Consider the following 21,298-nt stretch of genomic DNA (forward strand, 5'->3'; position numbering starts at 1 on the left):
TTGGACTTCCCCTCAGACTCGGGCGCCGCTGGCGAGGCCACTTCCTGTCTGGGTCCTGTCTCTAAAATAAGGAATCTGCGAGCGGCTGTGCATTCACCTTTATTTGACACGGTTGCATATTTGGGCGGCGTTGGCGCTCCGGCACACAGACACATACAGGAGAAGCGTCGTGGTTTCAAGTTGAACGTCATGCACATTTTTATTGAACAGTTCTATAAAATACTTCAGAGTTGCGAGTGCATGCCGCCCCGGAGCTCCGTTACAAAAGCAAGGCGTCGCTGGAGTGAATTACTCGGGCACTTAAGCAAGTTCTTTAAAAAAGATCAAAGGATTCTTTTTGCTTCATCTTAAAGTGTTGACGTATCAAAGCTGGAACGAATATACAAAGCAGGTCCAAATAATGATGGGATGGAGGCGGGAATAACGGGAACAATCACGTTTCTGTGGCACATCGACAGAACAGAACCGGGTACCGCTGACGCACAAACAGCTAGCATGCAGAGTTACACGCGTAACCGCACACCTCACGACAATCGTCAAACATGCTCAACGGGCCACGAGCGCGCCCACGAGCGCGCCCACGAGCGCGCCCACGAGCGCGGCCCGTCTCAGATCATTAAATGCTTCACTTACAAAAGAAGGCATAGAGCGCGGCGGCGCCGGTCCGAATACGCGGGAATATCCAGTAAATATGTCGACTAAAGCAGATTATGATTCGAACGGCGTGGCGGCGGCGCGAGCTGGCCCCGCCCACCGCGTTAGAAAACATGCATAGGCAGACACGTTATCCTATTCTCTGGTTTTTACACAATATAGCGTCTCTACTTCTTCTTAAACTTTGTTCGCGATACTTAAAAAGAGAAAAATCAACACTCATTTCCAGCAAGCGACGATAAATCGGCCCCCGAGACCAAAAACAAACCCCCAACGAAAATTCCAGTTGTGAAACTCGAGAGACGCGAGTGGCGGCGAGTTAACGAGCAGGTAGAGAGGAGCATCAGGTCGGCGCCCACAGGAACCTGAGGTCAGCGAATATGTACAGAACCAGCAAACCGGCCTTTGGGCGCTTTCGCCACATTCCTGTTTAAGACCAAATTCCCGTCGGAGGAGCAAACAATAAATATCCTGGTTAAAAACCCGCCGCGCCGCTTTAGTGCTGTGATCTTGTAAACTTTTTGGCTGTAAAAGGGTCCAGAAAAACCGAAGACGAAGACGTCAGCTTCCGTCTTCGTCTCCAGGCGGCGGCGGAACCCAAGCGTGAACGTTCGGAATCGACGATGGACGACCAACTAATAATCTGAAGACTAACGCGTGAGATGTCCGTTCCTCTCCTTCGCCCTCGGCCCCCGTTACCGCGGTGACTGGCTGCCGGGGGGCGGGGGCCTCAACCCGGCCGCCGGCCCTTCACTGGACGCCGCCGCTGGTGCTCCCTCTGGCGTCCGTGCCGTTGGTCTCCGGCGACAGCGCCTTGTTGAGCGAGTTGAGGCTGGCGTCGGACGGCAGGGCGTCGCGCCGCGGCGGCATCCGCTCGTTGATGCGGTCCAGACCTTTGGCCTCCTCGAAGCTCGTGATCTTGTGCTGCGGCGAGAAGCCTTTGATGGCTGTCGGGAGAAGAGTGGGAGGAGTCAGGGCAGGTGCAGTAGTGGGCGGGCTCAAAAGATGACTTAATGGCGGGGGGGGGGGGGGCTCACACACACTGTCTGTCGACATGAAAAACCAACAAATTAGCTGATCTAAACTTTCACACAAATCCACGCAGGAAAAAGGTGCTAGCATGGCGTGCTAACGTAGCACGCACACGTCAGGGTTTAAGAATTGAGCTCTGAGAGAGAGGAATTTCTCCATTTCAGCTACGTTAGCATCTAGCATCGCTCATTTGGCGCTGGGGTCGACAAGCTAGCAGCGTTAATCCTGCTTTCACCAGTAAAAACGTCAACAGGAGTCGGGCACATTAGGGACCAGCTGAGGACCCCGAACATCCACGTCGACCCGTCACGTTTACCGCTAATCTAAAAATGATGACGAATGAAAGAGAAATGATCAAAGAGGAGGAGGGGATCAAAGAGAGGGTGGAGCCACACACGTCCACACGGGAGAACTAGCTTGAGCTAACGTACAGGGACACGACAGAGGAGGTCGCGGTGCTAACCACTTGTTTCGTCTGACGGGAGCATGCAGCAAGAATTCCGGCCAGGGAATTTCGCCTGGGAATCGTTTGGGTTTGATCCGATTTTTCCTGAAGCCGGTGACAGACGGCGCTCGCCCGGCAGCCGGAAAATGGCTGCCGCGCGAGCGTTGCCATAGCAACAGCTCCCGTGACTGCACGGCTTTGAGAAACAATTGGAGGAGGGGACGTGGCGGCTAGCATGGTGGCTAGCGTGGTGACTAGCGTGGTGGCTAGCATGGTGGCTAGCGTGGTGGCTAGCATGGTGGCTAGCGTGGCGGCTAGCCTAGCGGCGTTGCTGCATAGCACAGGTCAGACACAGGTTATTAGCAGCTGACAGGAGAGGTCACGACACAGGAGAACCACAGGGGGGAAGCAGAGTCTCGACACCACGACTGTTCCTACACAGTTCCAACGTAAATAGCAGCTACAACCGCTATTTAGCTCGCAGTTGAGGTTGTTCTTGCCCGGAAGGTCAATCGAGAGGTTGACGCCAATTTTGGAGGTTAGTTTTGGTTCTCCGGCTGGTTCAGATTCAGCTGGTCGAGACTGGCGGAACGTTGAGGGAACAGCAACAACAAAACACAACTGCTTCTGCTGTTTCAAAGGGAACGCCACGGCTCCAGCTTCCGTAGCAAGACTTCAGCGCGGCGTGAGGGCGGAGCTACAGAGGCGGACTCCTGCCTCCACGTGTTGGCTTCTGCTGGAGGTGGGCGGAGTTTGGCGCAACCTCGTGGTCACGCGACCCCCTGGGGAGGCGAGCGCTAGCGTGACACGGTTAGCCTCGCGCTCACGCGACCACCGGGTGCGTCGGCTGAAGTCCTTGCTGGGAAGCCCCGCCCCTTTCAAACACGTGACAACAGGATTTCCTTTTGTTGCTGCCGGCACAGGTGGTTAGCCCAAACACCCAAACACAGTCTAATCAAGCACCAGCCAGATGGATGAAACTCGGTGGAGCCCCCTGCCTGTTGCCACGGCGACAACAGACCCATTTACCTTCGTCAGCCTCAATGGCTTCAACAGTAGCTGAAGAGAAGAAGAAGGTTCAGAACCAGAGAGACGTGAGAGGATTCAGTTTGTGTCCCAGCAACAAGTCAGAGAGCAACAAACACAGAAAGGTGCAACGAGCAGGAGGCGGAGCTCCGGCTCCGGACAGGAAGTGACCTCGTGGAGGTTGACCGTACCACTTACCCACGCGAAGGCGCCGGTGCACAGATGCATGATGGGAGAACGCCCGGGCTAAAAGGCTCAGCATCCCTGTGCTAACGGCGTTAAGCTAATGCCAGCGTTACGCTAATGCCGGCGTTAAGCTAATGCCTGAAATGATCCTCGACTGCCGAGCTAACAGCTAACGATGGCTAAAATGGCGATTCTCCGCCGGTGAAAGAAAGGAAAGAAAAAGCTGAGAACAGAAGCTACGAGGCATCAGAGGAGGCCGGGCCGGTTCTGGGGCGGCGGTGGATCCGGGTCACTCACCGTTCTGCAGCTTCTCTCTGCCGCCGGACAGAACGCCGCTGGGCAGCATCCCCGTGGGGGTCAGACCCTTCAGCGTCAGCACGCTCTCGCTCTCCTCTCTGGAAGAGGCAGAAACCACCGTAATTAGCGGCTACCGCGGCGCTCGCCTCCGCCTGTCGGGACCAAGACGCACCTGAGCACCGAGAACACCCGGGCCATCTTCCCGATGGCGCGGATCTTGTTGCGGATCACCTCCTTACGGGCAGAAGCCGTGGCACCTGCAGGGGTCAGAGGTCACACACACACTGGCTCAGACTTTAGCTACGGCTGTTAGCTGACAACAGTTACCGTTGTCAAACCTGGACCCTGGTCCAACAGGATGTGACATCACTGCTCTGTGACATTAATAGCGTTCATTTAAGTTAGCCAGCTCGCTTCTTTAGCCGTCACGTTCTCCGCTCCGCACACATTACCATAGCAACCATACAGCCGTGGCTGTTAGCGTGCAGCTAAGCTGTGGAGGTGGGTCACCTGATGGACGCACTGAGGTTACAGTGGTAAACAACTTCGAACAGAAGCTTCCCAGGGCAAAGCTAGCTGGTTAGCATGCTAACGTCAGTGAAATAATGCAGCAACATCTGCATAACGTCCAACAAAGTTCAATTATTCTGGTGAGCGACTGCACACAGGCGTCACGCTTGTACCTTTTTTAGGGGGATAAATTAGCTGTCCTTCTCATGAAAGACCCCCCGCAGAGAAGACAAGAGAGAGGACAGAGAGTCAGTGGGTGGCGGCGGAATGAAAGGAGGCGACACGAAAGAAAGAAGCACGAAAGAAAAGTGACGCCTTCAACACAAAAGTCTGGAAAACAGGAGAGAAACATTAGACGCAGAAAAACAGAAGAAATGAGGAACATCAAAGAAAGAAAGATCAATGGGCGTTTGAAGTAATGAGGGACATTGGACTGGATGCGTGAGAGTCCACGTGCATGTGCACGTGAAGGCTGCAGATCAGCGGACAACAGGAAGCTCTTTTCAGCTCTTAGTGACTTCCTGTTTACGTCCCGAGCGTGATCCTCCATCACTGAGCTTAAACGCCAGAGTGGCGGCGGCGTTAAGCTAGCGCGGTCACGCGGCGCCCCCCGGTGGCCACCTTACCGTCCAGCTCCTCGTCTGTGGTCAACTCGTCGTTGGAGCAGATGCTCAGAACGTTCACCAGCATCTCCGTCACTGCGAGAACAAAGGAAAGGTGAGCGCCAACGCAGCCTTTGATGGACGCCTCGGCCGCGCCGCGGCGCCGTGATGGACGCCTCGGCCGCGCCGCGGCGCCGTGATGGACGCCGCCGCTCACCTTTCTCTCCCACGAAGGGCAGCGACCAGGTGAACACGTCCATGAAGTTGGGCAGCCAGTACGGGTGAGGCGAGCAGTTGAACTGTCGGATGTTCATCACGTTGTTCTCGTACTTCAGCACCGCCGCTGCAAACAGCAGATCAAAGAGATCAAAGGCTTGAACCCCTGTTAGCTTAGCTAGCTTAGCCTGTGGAGGAATATGAGCCGGTGTCACAGCGCAGCTCCGTTAGCATCTGTTAGCATCGGAGCTAAAGGTTCTAGCGGCTCCTGGCAGCACTGCAGGCTCTTTCAGTCATTGGGGGGGTGGGGGGGTCATTAATTACGTTACCATGGTGACAGTGACGAAGCACCTTCTTTGGCTTCATCTGAGCCCTGCAAGTTTTACAGGAAGTGACATCAGTGTGCTTCAACTCCTCGTCACAAGATCAGCTGCTGATGCGCCGGCCCAGATGGGGGGGGGGGGGGGGCGGTCACCGAGGCCGGGTCGCCGCCCCCCGGGGGGGGCTTTCCTGGCGCTGACTCGCTCCGGCCAGGAATAGCAGGTCATCAAAGCTGGAATCCCAGGTAGCGGAACGATCCGGGGAGGCAGGAGGAGGAACCTTTGGAAGCTGGCTCCGCCCCTCCGCCCCTCCACAGGAAGTCTCCTCCCTCAGCAGCAGGAAGTGCACCATCCCACCTCAAGTTATCCCTCCTCACCCCACTAGGGGTCGCCCACACCCCAGTGCTGTCGCCAGAGAGCAGGCTGGCTGCCATGGCAACGCAGACCCAGCGAGGCCACGCCTGCTCATGAATGATTCATGAGCGGCCTGCAGCAGGTTTCCCCAGTAACCACGGTGATTAAGTGGTGCTGGGATGTGGAGGGTTTTCCCAGAGTCCTGCAGTCTCCATCTGAGACTCCCCTCCCAGGGAGGAAGTCCGCTGCAACACTTCCTGCTTCTAAAGCGCCAGGATGAGGTGAGGCGGTTCATCATCACCAGGCAGGAAGTGGGCCCACGTGGGGGCGGCGGCGGCGGCGGCGTGCTAACAGGTGGGGAGTGGATCTATCCCATCGATCCTTCGGGGCCCCGCGGGGGAAATGAATCCTCGGCGGCGGCGGCGGCACTTGTTTCCTTTCTGCTGCATCAGGATTCAGCCGCAGACCCGGGACCAGTCGGTACCGACACAGCGTTCCATGAATCCACAACAATCGCACGCGCGCCTGCCAAGAGCCCCGCCCCCCCGCAGCACTGCAGCGAAAACTGCGGCTCCACGGCCAGGAGGCGCTCGGGGCGACCACGGACAGCCGGGCGGCGCCCACGCCGCGCCCACGCTGGTCATCACTCACAGAAAATAGGAGGGGAGCGACTCGTGACAGAGGCTCCGCCCACGCCGGCGGGTGCTGCTAACTGTTAGCAACAGAGGAGGCCGGTCCAACCACAGTGGCGTGACGGACGCCATCACGGGGCCGAGGCGGCGATGGGAGGAGCCCCGCAGCTGGACCTTTACCCCCCGGCTCAGCCTCCTGGCGTTTGCCAGCAAAATGGCTGCCAGGGCTAAAAGGAGCGTCGTCACCTGTCTGTCTGTTTGTTTGTTTGTTTGTTTGTTTGTTTGTGCTGCCGTCTGCTGACTCGGGGCTCTGGAAGATGAGCTGGCACCCGACAAATGGGACGCTAATAATAAACACTGGACCGGGCGGGCAGAGCGCCACGCTGGAGAGGAGAGAGGAGCAGAACCAGAACCTGCTGAACCAGCAGAACCTGCTGAACCACCAGAATCAGCAGAACCTGCAGAACCAGCTGAACCAGCAGAACCAGCAGAACCACCAGAACCAGCAGAACCAGCAGAACCAGTAGAACCAGCAGAACCAGCAGAACCTGCAGAACCACCAGAACCAGCAGAACCTACTGAACCAGCAGAACCAGCAGAACCTGCTGAACCACCAGAACCAGCAGAACCTACTGAACCAGCAGAACCACCAGAACCTGCTGAACTAGCAGAACCTGCAGAACCACCAGAACCAGTAGAACCAGCAGAACCAGCAGAACCTGCAGAACCAGCAGAACCAGTAGAACCAGCAGAACCTACTGAACCAGCAGAACCAGCAGAACCTGCAGAACCACCAGAACCTGCAGAACCAGCAGAACCACCAGAACCAGCAGAACCACCAGAACCTGCAGAACCACCAGAACCAGCTGAACTAGCAGAACCTGCAGAACCACCAGAACCAGCAGAACCTGCAGAACCACCAGAACCTGCAGAACCACCAGAACCAGCTGAACTAGCAGAACCTGCAGAACCAGCAGAACTACTGAACCAGCAGAACCTGCTGAACCACCAGAACCAGCAGAACCAGCAGAACCAGCAGAAGGCTCTCATGGCTGCCCTCCTCCTCCCCTTGTGCCCCCCCAATATCTGTTCTCGAGGGGAGAATAGAGGCCCCCTCGACCACGCTAACGCTAACGCTCGCGCTAACGCTCGCGCTAACGCTAACGCTGCTTCCTACCTTTGTTGTTGTACACGTCCAGGTAGTTTGGAGCAGAGAAGATGGTGATGAGCGAGGGGAAGCCGGTGGTCTGGCTCTTCCGGTACATACGATATCTGAGCACGGAGACAAACGCAGCCTGTTAGCAGCAGGTTTCCCCATGGAAACGCAGACACTGAAGCTAACTAGCATTAGCACAGTCACTGTGAAAAGATGCTAACAGCTAAAACCTTTGGCCCTTTGCCGCGCTAACGCTAACGACAGAGATGAAAGGCACTTACCCAGCATCCTGTGCTTCGTGGGCTCGGATGACGGATAATAAGTTGTTGTGTTGGAGGAAGTCGCAGACGGCCGGGTAGCTGTGGAGACACACTCGCGTTACTCCCGTACGGAGGCGGAACAACTCAACGCGTCTCACAGGTCACATGTCCAAACGGACGGCGGCCTCACCGCTAACCGCCGCCGATAGCTTCAGACACCTGTGGGACTGGATATCTGACACATGCTAAACCCTGCTACGATGTGCAGGTTAGCCTGGCTAGCATGAAATGTATGTGGTTAATTCATCATTAACCAAAGGGGGAAACCATGGCAACAGCCATCCCACAGATTCACGTGCAATTACTGTCGCCGCCACAAGAGGGCGGCAGTCTCGCTGCAGGTTTGTCATGACGATGAAATCACTGTTTATCAAGTAGCATCAGGTGACGTTCCATCCAAGACACCCGACTGTTAGCACACTAGCATGCTAATCACCTCCTGGAGCTGCAGCACGTTGCCACAGCAACATTTCAGCTAACAACTGTTCAAGTAACAACTGTGCGTTAGAAACGAACCAGAGGACGACTGGAGGCGTCGTCCACTCGCCACTAATCAGCGGCGTTGCTGCGTAGCGACGGAACAGCCGCAGCGGCCGCGAGTCGTCCCGGCTCGACGCCTCCGCCAGCTCACAGAGCAACAATAAACAACGCCGCGCTGGTTCTGATGCATTAGCTTAAAGGCACGAGCATCTGGAGTCGTACCAGCAGCTACAAACACAGAATTGGCCTGTGAAATGGGAGGAGGGGGCGGAGCTAAAGTCTAAGCCACGCCCCATCAATGCGTTTATGAAAGTGTTGCGCGCGAGCCTGAGGCACTCTGGGAAATTACTGGCTCCGCCCAGCAGCAGCGGCCGAACTCTGGGTCCACCCCTAAAGGGGCGGGGCCACGCTCACCTGTAGAAGTAGGAGCAGCCTCGCACCGTGTTGTGGGTGAAATGCTCCTGGCTCTTCTCATTACCAAAGTCCTCCAGAGGGTCGGACCACAGCAGGTCACACATGGGCCCGTAGGCCGGGGGCTCCTTAAACCGGTCCAGCTGAGGGGGCAGACACAGCCTTTAGAGGGGGAGGGAGGGGGGGGGAGGGGGGGGGGGGAGGGAAAGGGAGGGAGGGAGGGGGGGGAGGGAGAGGGGAGGGAAAGGGAGGGAGGGAGAGGGGGGGAGGGAGGGAGGGAGGAGAGGGGAGGGAGGGGGAGAGGGAGGGAGAGAGGGGAGGGAGAGAGGGAGGGGAGGGAGACAGGGGAGGGAGGGAGGGAGAGAGGGAGGAGAGGGGAGGGAGAGGGGGGGAGAGAGGGAGGAGGAGAGAGAGAGGGAGAGAGGGGGGGAGAGAGGGAGGGAGGGAGAGAGGGAGAGAGGGGGAGAGGGGAGGGAGAGGGGAGGGGAGGGAGGGGAGGGAGGGAGGAGAGAGGGAGGAGAGAGAGGGAGGGAGGAGAGGGGAGGGAGGGAGGGGAGGGAGGGAGAGAGAGGGAGGGGAGGGAGGGAGAGGGAGGGGAGGGAGAGGGAGGGGAGGGAGAAAGGGGAGGGAGGGAGGGGAGGGAGAGGGAGAGAGGGAGGGAGAGAGGGAGGAGAGAGAGAGGGAGGGAGGAGAGGAGAGAGGGAGGGGAGGGAGGGAGGGGGAGAGAGGGAGGGGAGAGGGGAGAGAGGGGAGAGAGAGGGAGGAGAGGAGAGAGAGAGGGGAGGGAGAGAGGGGAGGGAGGGAGAGAGGGGAGAGAGGGAGGGAGGGGAGGGAGGAGAGAGGGAGGGAGAGGGGAGGGAGAGGGGAGGGGAGGGAGGAGAGAGAGGGAGAGAGGGAGAGAGGGAGGAGAGGGGAGGGAGAGGGAGAGGGGGGGAGAGGGGGGGAGAGGAGAGAGGGAGGAGGGGGGAGAGGGGGAGGAGAGGGGAGGGAGGAGAGGAGAGGGGAGGGAGAGAGGGGAGGGAGAGGGGAGGGAGAGGGAGGGGAGGGAGAGAGAGGGAGGGGAGGGAGGAGAGAGAGAGGGAGGAGAGAGGGGAGAGAGGGGAGAGAGGGAGGAGAGAGGGGAGGGAGACAGGGGAGGGAGGTAGGGAGGGAGGGAGGGGGGGGGGGGAGGGGGGGGGGCAGCCACCGACCTTCCTGATGTCGTCCAGGTTGCTGATCTCTGGCGACAGGCCTCCGTGGACACACAGGAACTGCTGGTTCATGAGAGCAGCCAGGGGGAGGCAGTCGAAGGCGTCCATGCAGGCGTCGTACACCCGCTCTGAATACTTGATTTTACCTGTCGTGGGGGCGGGGACACAAAACGCACGCCAAGTCCAACACGGCTCACGGCGGATGGAAAGCAGCGCCGAGCGCCGAAACCGACCAGGAAAGGCTTCGAAACGCCCTTTTCTTCTTTGTTTGGGACCACGGCGAAACACGGAAACACGGGCGTCAGCGGCGCTCCGGTCTGGCCGCGGCCGCTGTGGCGTGCTGGCAGCGCACTGCTGCCTTTCCGTGGTCAGGTTTGGACGCTCGGCGCCACCGTGCTTTTATTGTGAAAGTGGCTCAGCTGTTTCCTGTGAGCACTTACATTCCTGCTTAAAGGTGAAATATTCTGTTAAATGTCGGCATTCGTGGTTCCCACGCAGCAGGAACAGCGTCCTGGGGTACAGGATCTTCAGGGCCCACAGGTAGAGCACGCACTGGAACACAGGAGGACAGGCGGCGTGACGGGCGGCGTGAGGGGGGGCGTGAGGGGGGGCGTGAGGGGGGGCGTGAGGGGGGGCGGGCGCCGTTAGACCTGCTTTATCCATCAGGCCTAATGGAGCAGCGGCGACATCTGCTCGCCAACGTGGCGATGGCGGCACGCTCACAGGAGGCGGCGCCAGCCCCCCGCTGGCACCAGGAAGTACTCACTTCGATGCTAAAGTAGCCTCTGTCCACGTAGTCGCCCAGGAAGAGGTAGCGCGTGGACGCCGGCGAGCCGCCCACTTCAAAGAGCTTCATCAGGTCGAAGAACTGGCCGTGGATGTCGCCGCACACTGGAATCAGACAGTGAGAGAACCGGGAGGATCACATGACCTGAGACCGGGAGGAGGATCACATGACCACAGACCGGGAGGATCACATGACCCGAGAACGGGAGGATCACATGACCCCAGACCGGGAGGATCACATGACACAGACCGGGAGGATCACATGACCCGAGACCGGGAGGATCACATGACCTGAGACCGGGAGGATCACATGACCCGAGACCGGGAGGATCACATGACCCGAGACCGGGAGGATCACATGACCAGAGACCGGGAGGATCACATGACCCCAGACCGGGAGGATCACATGACCCGAGACCGGGAGGATCACATGACCCCAGACCGGGAGGATCACATGACCCGAGACCGGGAGGATCACATGACCCCAGACCGGGAGGATCACATGACCACAGACCGGGAGGATCACATGATCAGAGACCGGGAGGATCACATGACCCCAGGACCGGGAGGATCACATGACCACAGACCGGGAGGATCACATGACCCCAGACGGGAGGATCACATGACCCGAGACCGGGAGGATCACATGACCGAGACCGGGAGGATCACATGACCACAGACCGGGAGGATCACATGACCAGAGACCGGGAGGATCACATGACCCGAGACCGGGAGGATCACATGATCCCAGGGATCTGCTGCTCCAGCCCAGTTTAATCCGGTCCGGAGCGTTCAGAAGCAGCGCCGCTGTAAATCACTCAACTTGGACCGTTTCCCCGTCAACCCACGTGATCCCAGGAGCCGGCGAGGAGATCCGCTGATCAGCATCAGGGGTCACGCTCACGGCCCTAACGGACGCCATCGGTCCGTTCCCTCAGCCCGGCGATGGGATGGCGGCGCAGGCTAGCTCGCTAACTCCAGGGGAATCCCTCTAACACGATGGGATCACGTCAGGAATAACGAGCCGGTCCCAAATAAAAAGGATTTCAGCAGATTAATTAGCGGGAACAGGAGGACGTCATCGGGGAGCAATTAGCTGAAGTGACGAGCCTCCGGAGAAGGCCGGGATGCTCCCGGGAGCGTTCCGGGAGCATCCCGGAGCCTCCGCGCTGACCTTCGCCTCTTATTAAACTCACACGCCGCCGCTGCAGCGTTCGTCGCGGTCGGAGCCGGGAAACGAGGGAAAACCTGCTTTATCAACGACCGTTCATGACCAGATAAAAGCCTGGAGGGGTGTCGCCATGGCAACGCTGCCATCCATCAGAAAACAAACACAGTGAGTGTGAGTGAGTGAGTGTGTGAGTGAGTGTGTGTGAGTGGTGTGTGTGGAGTGTGAGCGTGTGTGAGTGTGTGTGTGAGTGAGTGTGTGTGTGTGTGTGTGTGTGTGAGGGTGTGAGTGTGAGTGTGTGAGTGTGTGTGAGGGCCACTCCAGCTGCCCTCCTCCAGCTGTTGGGTTCTTCTGGCCCCCTCGTGTGAGTGTGTGAGTGAGTGTGTGAGTGAGTGTGAGTGAGTGTGAGTGTGTGTGTGAGTGTGTGTGTGTGAGTGTGTGTGAGCCGCTGAGGTTCATCACGTGGTCCCTCAACACCCACCCAGGTGGCCCGTCACTGGGGCAGAGCCACATCAGTGGGGGCGGGAGGACGTTAGCTGGAGCAGCGGGGGGGCGAGTGGGCGGTGGGCATTATGAAACCTGGCTTCAGAACCCACACAGGCCACTCGGGGGGGCCGGACTGGTGCTGCAGCCCAGAATAACAACGCCCCCCCCCTCCCGGGGGAAGCACGCTCCTGTGTGGGCGGAGCTTGTGCTCCTGTCCCTCCTCCGGGGGCGCTTGTGTGGGCGGAGCTTGTGCTGTTGTCGCCGGCGTGACCCATGTCGGATCAGATCCTCCAGTTCGTTAGCTAACGGGCTCCTGGGCGGCGCCGAGATGCTGCACAGAGCAAACACACGCCACGCCGCGCTCATAAAGCTGCCGCTCTCGCCCAGGTCCTGACACGACCTGCTCAGTGTGTACGCAGGAAATTCCAGCAGCGGATTCGCACCACTGTCTCCGGAACGTCGCCCTTCCCTTCCAGCGCGGCTGCTAACGGTTAGCCTGTTAGCTTCAGCTGGCGGCCGCGTCGACCTCCACCTGCCTCGGATCCAACCGGGAACGTGGAGATTTATGACCCCGATAAATATTTACCGACATGGTTGACGTGGGAGGAGCACGAGGTCGGCGCGACGGGGAAAACACCGAGGAAAATTCTGGAAAAGCAGGAGTGAGTGGGAGGAACACACTCGGCAGAGAGCGTTCGTACGGAAACCTGGAGGACGGAGGAGTGTTTGGAGCAGCGCTCAGCATCTGATTAGCAGAGCATCAGAGAGGCTAATGCAGGCGAGGAAGGACGGCGATGGAGGAGCGCCGCCTGCGTGTGCACCAACGGGCCTCCGGTTCCCCCCGACGACCCGCGGAGGAGAAGATCCAGGCTGCTGTCCTGGCGCAGCAGAACTCCTGGAAGGTGCCGGAGGAACCGGGAAAGGGAACGGCTGCAGTTGGAGCGGCGGCCACAAGGGGGAGCTCTCACAAGCGTCCAGCTCTGGCTCAGCTTCTTCTGCACCTCCAACCTTTGTCGTCTGTTCATGAACCGACCGGACTGAAGGCAGCACTGACCTGTGACCGGCGCCTCGATGTCCAGCAGGTTCTTCTCGGCCCTCAGGATGGCAGCACCTTCTACGATGAGCCTCAGGGCCACCGCCTCCTCCACGCGGCCCTCCTTGGTCAGGTGGGCCTTCAGCACGTCCACCTTGGGCTTCCCATCGCCGTCAAACACCTCCTTCGCCGTCAGCCGGTGGCTCGGGGGGAACGGGACGGCTGCGGAGAGACGGGTCCAAACCCAACGTTAGTGACGCCGACAGGATCCCATTCTTTCCCGCCCCAATGAGCCCCCGACAGCGGCGCCACTTCCTGTGGACGCTCCCACGCAGCAACATGTGTGTGTGTGTGTGTGTGACACTGAACAAAGGTGTGTATGGTCCTGTCCCTCACAGAGGAGACGAGTCAAAGCTTCCAGCAGCAGCTCCAAACCAACAAGCTCCTCCTCAGAGTCTCACGTCTCTGCTTCAGATCTCCTCATCACAGGAAAACAGCCTGCGATGCTAGTGATGCTAGTGATGCTAGCGATGCTAGTGATGCTAGCGATGTGGCGGCAGAAGCTGCACGCCCACATCGTCCTGGACAGGACGGCTCCCTTCATCAACCTGAGGGGCAGCTGTAGCTGCTGGGCTAAAGGCTGTAGCTGCTAGGCTAAAGGCTGTAGCTGCTGGGCTAAAGGCTGTAGCTGCTAGGCTAAAGGCTGTAGCTGCTAGGCTAAAGGCTGTAGCTGCTAGGCTAAAGGCTGTAGCTGCTGGGCTAAAGGCTGTAGCTGCTGGGCTAAAGGCTGTAGCTGCTAGGCTAAAGGCTGTAGCTGCTGCTGAATGTTCTCCACCTTCAGGTCGTCTCCCTCAACACAGACCCAGGAGGAACTCTCGCCCACAACCAGTAAACAACTGGTATGATGAACAAAAGTCCCCAAAATTTCACAAATTAAAGCAAAAAACTAGTGAAATGATGCGTGTGGCTCTGCTAACAAAGCTAACATGAGGCTAACCCATGCTAACTAGCTCGGGACTGTAGCCAGACAGAACGTGGGCAACAAAGGAATTGAGTTAAAACCACGAAGATGGTCCGAAAGATGGATCGCTCCGCTCCACCAGCCGAGGTCACTTCCTGTTAGCTCCACCAGCCGAGGTCACTTCCTGTGAGCTCCACCAGCCGAGGTCACTTCCTGTTAGCTCCACCAGCCGAGGTCACTTCCTGTTAGCTCCACCAGCCGAGGTCAGTCAGGCTAGAACGGGTTCTAACGTCTGATACGGACTCGTGGCTTCCTCATTCTGACGGGTCAACGCTCAGTCCAAGATTTGCCTTTTTATCTGCGAGGACCCACAGCAGCGCGGCGCCGAGGCCCGCAGAACCCCCCAGCCCGGAGCAGAGGAGGCCCGCAGAACCCCCCAGCCCGGAGCAGAGGAGGCCCGCAGAACCCCCCAGCCCGGAGCAGAGGAGTCCCGCAGAACCCCCCAGCCCGGAGCAGAGGAGGCCCGCAGAGAGCAGACGGGTCAGACGGCTCCAACAGGTTCTCCCTGTTTCAGTCCCTGAAGCTGGGCTCATGCTAATTAGATTACGCAACAGCACTCCATTAGTGTGGGTTTTGTTCTGGACAGCAGGAACAGCAGAACCAACCAGGTTCTGTAGGCGGCCGGAAACAAAGGACACACACACACACACACACACACACATCTAATAAACACTCCTCCCTCCTCAAACAGACCCGTCCAGCACGGCGCCGCGGAGGAGGTGACTGATAGCTGCAGGTCCACTTTAAAGGTTCTGGTCTGTAGCAGAAATGGCAGCTGATCCAGACTTTTATCAGACCGGGTCAGGGAGGACCCAGGTCCCGGCCCAGAGGTTCCGTTACTGCTCCAGCCCTCCGGAAACATTCAATCAGGCTGAAATAGAAACCTGAATATTAAACGAGGTGGGAGACGTATCACAGAACAGGTGCTTCACACCTGCCGCCTCAGGGAGGAGCAGGACCGAGCGGAGGTTCTGGTGATGAGGAGGGATTCCTTCATGAGCCCGGAGCCTGATCATTCCTGCGCTGCCCTGTTCCTCGCCATCATCTGCCGCAGCGGCAGGAAGCTTCCAGACAGCGTCAACAAACAGGAGATATTAGATGAAAGGCAGTAAAAAGAGGAGGGGTTGCCACGGCAACAGGGCTGCAGAGTCCCAGTCAGCAGCGTTTCATCCATCAAAATATGGCTGCACCGACTTTACTGTGCAAACGCTCAGATGCTGATGCACTCACGCGGGGAGGGCGCCGCCGCGCCGCCACACGCTACATTGCTACACACCGCCGCACGCTACAGCACACGCTACACGTTACTACACGCCGCCACACGCTACATTGCTACACACCGCCGCACGCTACAGCACACGCTACACGTTACTACACGCCGCCGCACGCTACGTTACTACACGCCGCCACACGCTACGTTACTACACACCGCCGCACGCTACAGCACACGCTACATGTTACTACACGCCACCGCACGCTACATTGCTACACACCGCCGCACGCTACAGCACACCGCTACACGTTACTACACGCCGCCGCACGCTACGTTACTACACACCGCCGCACGCTACAGCACATGCTACATGTTACTACACGCCGCCACACGCTACGTTACTACACACCGCCGCACGCTACAGCACACCGCTACATGTTACTACACGCCACCGCACGCTACATTGCTACACACCGCCGCACGCTACAGCACACGCTACATGTTACTACACACCGCCGCACGCTACAGCACACCGCTACATGTTACTACACGCCGCCGCACGCCACGTTACTACACGCCGCCGCACGCCACGTTACTACACGCCGCCGCACGCTACACGTTACTACACGTCGCCGCACGCTACAGCACACCGCTACATGTTACCACAACACTCGTGTTCGGGTGGGCTAACCCCCTCAGAGGCCTGGGGGGGAGGGTTCCTGTCCTTGATTGACAGGTGGGCAGTAACGCCACGCTTACACCATGTCCACGATTAATGAGTGTGTGTGTGAGAGTGTGTGAGAGTGTGTGTGAGAGTGTGTGAGAGTGTATGCTGCAGTTTGTCTGGAGGGACGTCGCTGCGCTGGCTGTGGCCGTCAATAATGCGATCGATGACGGAGCGAGGACACACACACACACACACACAACACACACACACACCACACACACACACACACACACACACACAACACACACACACACACTCACACACACACACACACCACACACACACACACACACACACACCAGCTAGCACCGAGCTGCTAACCAGCTCCACCAGCTTTTAAAACTGGAATAGCAAGTTTTGCCAGCTTGGTTCCTCCCCCAGGACCCCCGGCGTGATCCCCTCCCCCAGGACCGGGAACGCCAACTGGGCCTCGGCGGGATGCGCTCGAGTTGATGTTTGCTGCAGTGAGCGGCGCTGGGCTCCGACCCCCCCTGAGCTGATGCATGTGGAGGTGTGATGTGGACAGGAACCGGACCCAAGGGTGCTGCTGAGGCCTGCTGAGGCCTGCCCCCCCCCACTGCTGTGACACAGGATTAGCTTTCATTAGCACAGCGCCATAATCAGCTTTGGAGCGGAGCGAGGCCCAACAACAGTGGAGGAGCCAGAACCTGTGCAGCCCGGGGGGGGGGGGGGGGGCAAATCTGCTGCCAGAGGAACGTTCCAGCACTAAATGCACACACACACACACACACACACGTGGACGTTGGCCACGCCCACTGTGATCAGGCAGCAGGAGTCAGAACCGGGCCGGTCCTCCTGGAACGTTCTGCGAGCTCGTTCACAGCTTCTCAGAGATAATATGTCTGAACATCGCACCTCCCGGGGGGGCTGGCAGCCGAATCCCCGACACAATCGCAACCTAATTACCAGACGCCTCCGAGGGTGCGAGGACGGTTCCCTGGAGTGGCGAGGAGCCGAAACAGGCCCGGTTCTGAAGGGAAAGCGGCTGGTCTCTGCTGGGAGGAGCAGAACTCAGGAGAACGCTGGAGCGCCACACAGATCTGAGTTTGGATGAAGGTTCTGCGGTTCTGGCAGGAGAACGCCGTTCTTCTGGGGACAGGTGGCGAGGCGGCGGGACGCAGAGCCAAATCCCTCCTCCTGCCTGGATAACCGGGCCCCTTGGAGCCCGCCTTCCTGCACCACCTCCTCTCCACCCGCCATGTAGCCCCGCCCACCTGCAGAACCCACCGCACCCTGAGCCAAGGCTGCGGGAGCGTGGAGGTCACATGACCACCTGCTCTCCGGTCCAGTCTGTCGATAAGACACGCAGCTTTCAGCAGGTACATGAACGCACCACGTCCGTCAGCACCGTGGACCTGCGGCGGCGTTGGGGCGGGGGGGGGCGTTCTGATCCGAGCCGCTCCAGACACTCGATCTGGCCCTCGACCCACTGACTCGTACCTCGATTTGGACGCCGGCGAGGCTGGTCACATTCTTCCAGGGCGGGGGCAGGATCAGATTCTGGTCTATACAGGGGGAACGGCGGGGGGGGGACGGGGGCGGGGGGGGGGGAACGGCGGGGGGGGGGGGGGCGGGGGGGGGAACGGCGGGGGGGGGGACGGGGGGGTTCCCCACAGCCCAACAAACTGACGAATGATCCTGGAGGCAGGAAGTGACGGCTGAGGCGCAGAAACACGGGTACCAAAGATAGTAGCAGCCCAGACAGAGCGCTCACACGCTCCACAGGTCAGGTGACCAGATGACCGTGAGGACACCAGGGCCGACCCGTGGGGGCGTGGCAGAAGCGTCTCCGTGTGACGCCACGCAACCTTCTGTCCCCACGTGACGCCTCCGTTGGGACGACTGCTGCCCGCCGACGCTCCAAAAAGGCCGCGCGCGGTGCGCCTGCCTCGCAGGGCGGAGCGGCGCTGCAGCAAGGCTCCGTTCTGTTGAGCTAATTAAATCTGGGCTTGGACGGAGCAAACACGCAGCAGCTACTGAAGGAATACGGGCTGTGCTCACACACACACACACAACACACACACACACACAACACACACACTCTCACACACACACACACGCACACACTCTCACACACACACACACACACTCACACACACTCAGTTAGTCACGACTCTGGCTCCGGTCAGCCTCTGCAGTGTTCCGAGTGAGTGGGTCCTCCTCCCACCCCCCAGGAGTGAGCGAGCGTCCTGTCAGCCTGCGCTCAGGGCAGGACCCCCCCCCCCCACAGCTGTATTTACGTAGCTCCGCCTTCAGCTGACCACACCTGCGATTAAACCACCTGGAGCACCGTTGGGACCTGGCACCCGATTTCTGATCAGGGTTTTGCTCAACCTGAAACGTTCACCTCGTGTGCTAGCTTTATCATTTAGCGTGGTTAGCATGTTGGTCCTCTAAACCTGGCGTCACAGAAACAGAGAGCGAGGCCAACATGGCGCTCTGCAAGCTCACACACACACGCACACGCACACACACACACACACACACACACACACACACACACACACACACACACACGCGCAATCTGCATGCTAATCAGCTCCCGACTGCATTTACTGCGTGGGCAACAAGTAGCTATGCCTACACCACGTCCATGTAAAGGTGTTCTCCATTCGAGCATCTCTTTCAACAGCGCACGCACACACACACACACACACACACACACACACACCACACACACACACACACACCTGCTTCAGGCCTGTGTAAATGTAAAATCGGAGCGTGTCGCGGCTCACGTGGCGTGCAGCAGCTTGTCCCAGGCTGACAGTTAGCACTCAGGTATGCGTCCGGCCCGCGGGACCGTTAAACCTGCTGCTGCGTCTCCTCGGTTTGTGGCGGATCGAGATGGTTCATCGCATCCACCTGCAACATAAAGAGCTGCTCCGTCAGACTGGGCCAATGAACATGGCTAGACAGGCAGCCCAGAGGTCAGACAGGCAGCCCAGGGGTCAGACAGGCAGCCCAGGGGTCAGACAGGCAGCCCAGAGGTCAGACAGGCAGCCCAGAGGTCAGACAGGCAGCCCAGAGGTCAGACAGGCAGCCCAGGGGTCAGACAGGCAGCCCAGAGGTCAGACAGGCAGCCCAGAGGTCAGACAGGCAGCCCAGGGGTCAGACAGGCAGCCCAGAGGTCTGACAGGCAGCCCGGGGGTCAGACAGGCAGCCCAGGGGTCAGACAGGCAGCCAGAGGTCAGACAGGCAGCCCGGCGGTCAGACAGGCAGCCCAGAGGTCAGACAGGCAGCCCAGAGGTCAGACAGGCAGCCCAGGGGTCAGACAGGCAGCCCAGAGGTCAGACAGGCAGCCCGGCGGTCAGACAGGCAGCCCAGAGGTCAGGCAGGCAGCCCGGGGGTCAGACAGGCAGCCAGGAGGTCAGACAGGCAGCCCAGAGGTCAGACAGGCAGCCCAGGGGTCAGACAGGCAGCCCAGGGGTCAGACAGGCAGCCCGGGGGTCGGACAGGCAGCCCAGAGGTCAGACAGGCAGCCCAGAGGTCAGACAGGCAGCCCAGAGGTCAGACAGGCAGCCCGGGGGTCAGACAGGCAGCCAGGAGGTCAGACAGGCAGCCCAGAGGTCAGACAGGCAGCCCAGGGGTCAGACAGGCAGCCCAGGGGTCAGACAGGCAGCCCAGGGGTTCAGACAGGCAGCCCGGGGGTCAGACAGGCAGCCCAGGGGACAGACGTGTTTAGATCAGCAACCATTAGCATGTAAGCAACCAAACAAGGGTCCGATCCTTAATTAGCTGCAGGCGCTAACGCTAACGCCCGGGGGGGTCGTCAGCGTGACCTCTGACCCCCCCACCTGGAGCCGCCGGGCCGCGTGAGCGATGACGGTCCTGGTTCTGTGGATCAGTCACACAGAACCGCTCTGAGCGGCAGGTTTTGCTGCCATATTCCAGGGGGCTGTGAGGCAGCCGGCAGATTTACGGCCTCTGCCCCCCCCCGGCTCATCGGACCTCCCCTCCCCCCACGCTCGCCGCGCTCTGACCAGCAGCAGCTACGAGCTACGCTGCATCGACTGATCTGACAGGGCGGCCGCCAGCCGTGAGGCGGCGGGACACGGGGAGGGACGCTTCCCCGTGTGCTGGGTCCCCGGCAACAGCGCCGGTAAACACCCGCCAGGTAAACACTCGCCAGGTAAACACTCGCCAGGTAAACACCCGCCAGGTAAACACCCGCCAGGTAAACACCCGCCAGGTGAACACCCGCCAGGTGAACACCCGCCAGGTGAACACCCGCCAGGTAAACACCCGCCAGGTGAACACCGCCAGGTGAACACCCGCCTCCTCCCTCTGCGGCGCCACGGAGACCCGACGTCCATCTGTCCCGTGAAGCAGCGCGAGCAGCTAACGCACGGGGTCACGTTACCAACGCCAGCAGAGCCGCCTTCGTCCCCCTGGATGCAGCTTCCTAATGATGCGTTCGCTGGCCAGGTGAGGAGGAAGCTCAGGTGTTCCGTGAGGCTCAGGTGACCACCAGAAACGGCGAGGACGCCCCCTCCGAGATTCTGCTGCGCGTGAGAAACGGTCGCATCAATGAGGGGAAGCGGAGCGGCGCCGGGCAGAGCTCCGGCGCCGCAGGGGTGGGGGGGAGGGGCTAATCCTGCTCCTTTCCAACACCTGGCGTGAACAACGTGCTGCGAGGGGAAATCCACGCCACGGCGGCAGGAAGCCTCCCCCCCAGCGATCGCCACGGCGACGGGTTGTGACTCGAGGCTCATGTAAGGCGAGGACCGGGGGAGGGGGGCGGCGTGACTTAATGTTCCGTTCTATAAATGACTTGAGGGTTCAGCTGGGATCAGCGGCTGGCGCTGTCACCGCCACCGGCTCTCCGACACGCCGCACATCAAAGGTCGAGCGTCACACACCGTCCATCCCCTCTGGGGAGAACCCCTGCTGTCGCCATGGCAACCGCACCAAATGGTGGGGCTGCGCAAACAAACATATGCTAACGGCGAGAATATTTGGTTGATTCACAACACTTTAGCATCAAGAAGACCTGAGCGGAGCGAGAGGAG

At 59.4% G+C, this 21,298-nt stretch overlaps 1 protein-coding gene across 5 annotated transcripts; it reads right to left on the reverse strand.

Annotated features, from left to right (window-relative positions):
- Positions 1 to 83: 83 nt before the first annotated feature.
- On the reverse strand, positions 84 to 15,356 carry LOC130523313 (protein phosphatase 3 catalytic subunit alpha). Of its 5 annotated transcripts, none has more exons than XM_057028466.1 (15): positions 15,260 to 15,356; positions 13,326 to 13,526; positions 10,598 to 10,722; positions 10,272 to 10,383; positions 9,832 to 9,977; positions 8,645 to 8,784; positions 7,712 to 7,789; positions 7,452 to 7,546; positions 4,970 to 5,095; positions 4,777 to 4,848; positions 4,324 to 4,350; positions 3,813 to 3,897; positions 3,641 to 3,738; positions 3,161 to 3,190; positions 84 to 1,601 (listed from the first exon to the last, which is right to left on the reverse strand). In XM_057028466.1, the coding sequence occupies exons 1-15, from the start codon at positions 15,339 to 15,341 to the stop codon at positions 1,405 to 1,407; spliced, it is 1,614 nt and encodes a 537-aa protein (XP_056884446.1). In that variant the 5' UTR covers positions 15,342 to 15,356; the 3' UTR covers positions 84 to 1,404. The 5 variants fall into 5 exon arrangements, with proteins under 5 accessions (XP_056884446.1, XP_056884442.1, XP_056884443.1 ...); XM_057028462.1 differs by lacking the exon at positions 15,260 to 15,356 and adding an exon at positions 15,019 to 15,202; XM_057028463.1 differs by lacking the exons at positions 4,324 to 4,350; positions 15,260 to 15,356 and adding an exon at positions 15,019 to 15,202.
- Between the last annotated feature and the right edge of the window lie 5,942 nt (positions 15,357 to 21,298).

Source organism: Takifugu flavidus, chromosome 3 (assembly GCF_003711565.1).
Source record: "Takifugu flavidus isolate HTHZ2018 chromosome 3, ASM371156v2, whole genome shotgun sequence".
NCBI classification, from domain to species: Eukaryota; Metazoa; Chordata; class Actinopteri; order Tetraodontiformes; family Tetraodontidae; genus Takifugu; species Takifugu flavidus.

Bases quoted from the DNA above. Each gene is read 5' to 3' on its own strand.
- LOC130523313 (XM_057028462.1), bottom strand. From the start codon at position 15,187: ATGTTTCCGGAGGGCTGGAGCAGTAACGGAACCTCTGGGCCGGGACCT. The intron at 5,096-7,451 runs GTAGGAAGCAGC...TGCTGTTTGCAG, and splicing joins GGACGTGTACAACAACAAAG to CGGCGGTGCTGAAGTACGAG. The intron at 3,739-3,812 runs GTGCGTCTTGGT...TGCCTCTTCCAG, and splicing joins CGGGTGTTCTCGGTGCTCAG to AGAGGAGAGCGAGAGCGTGC.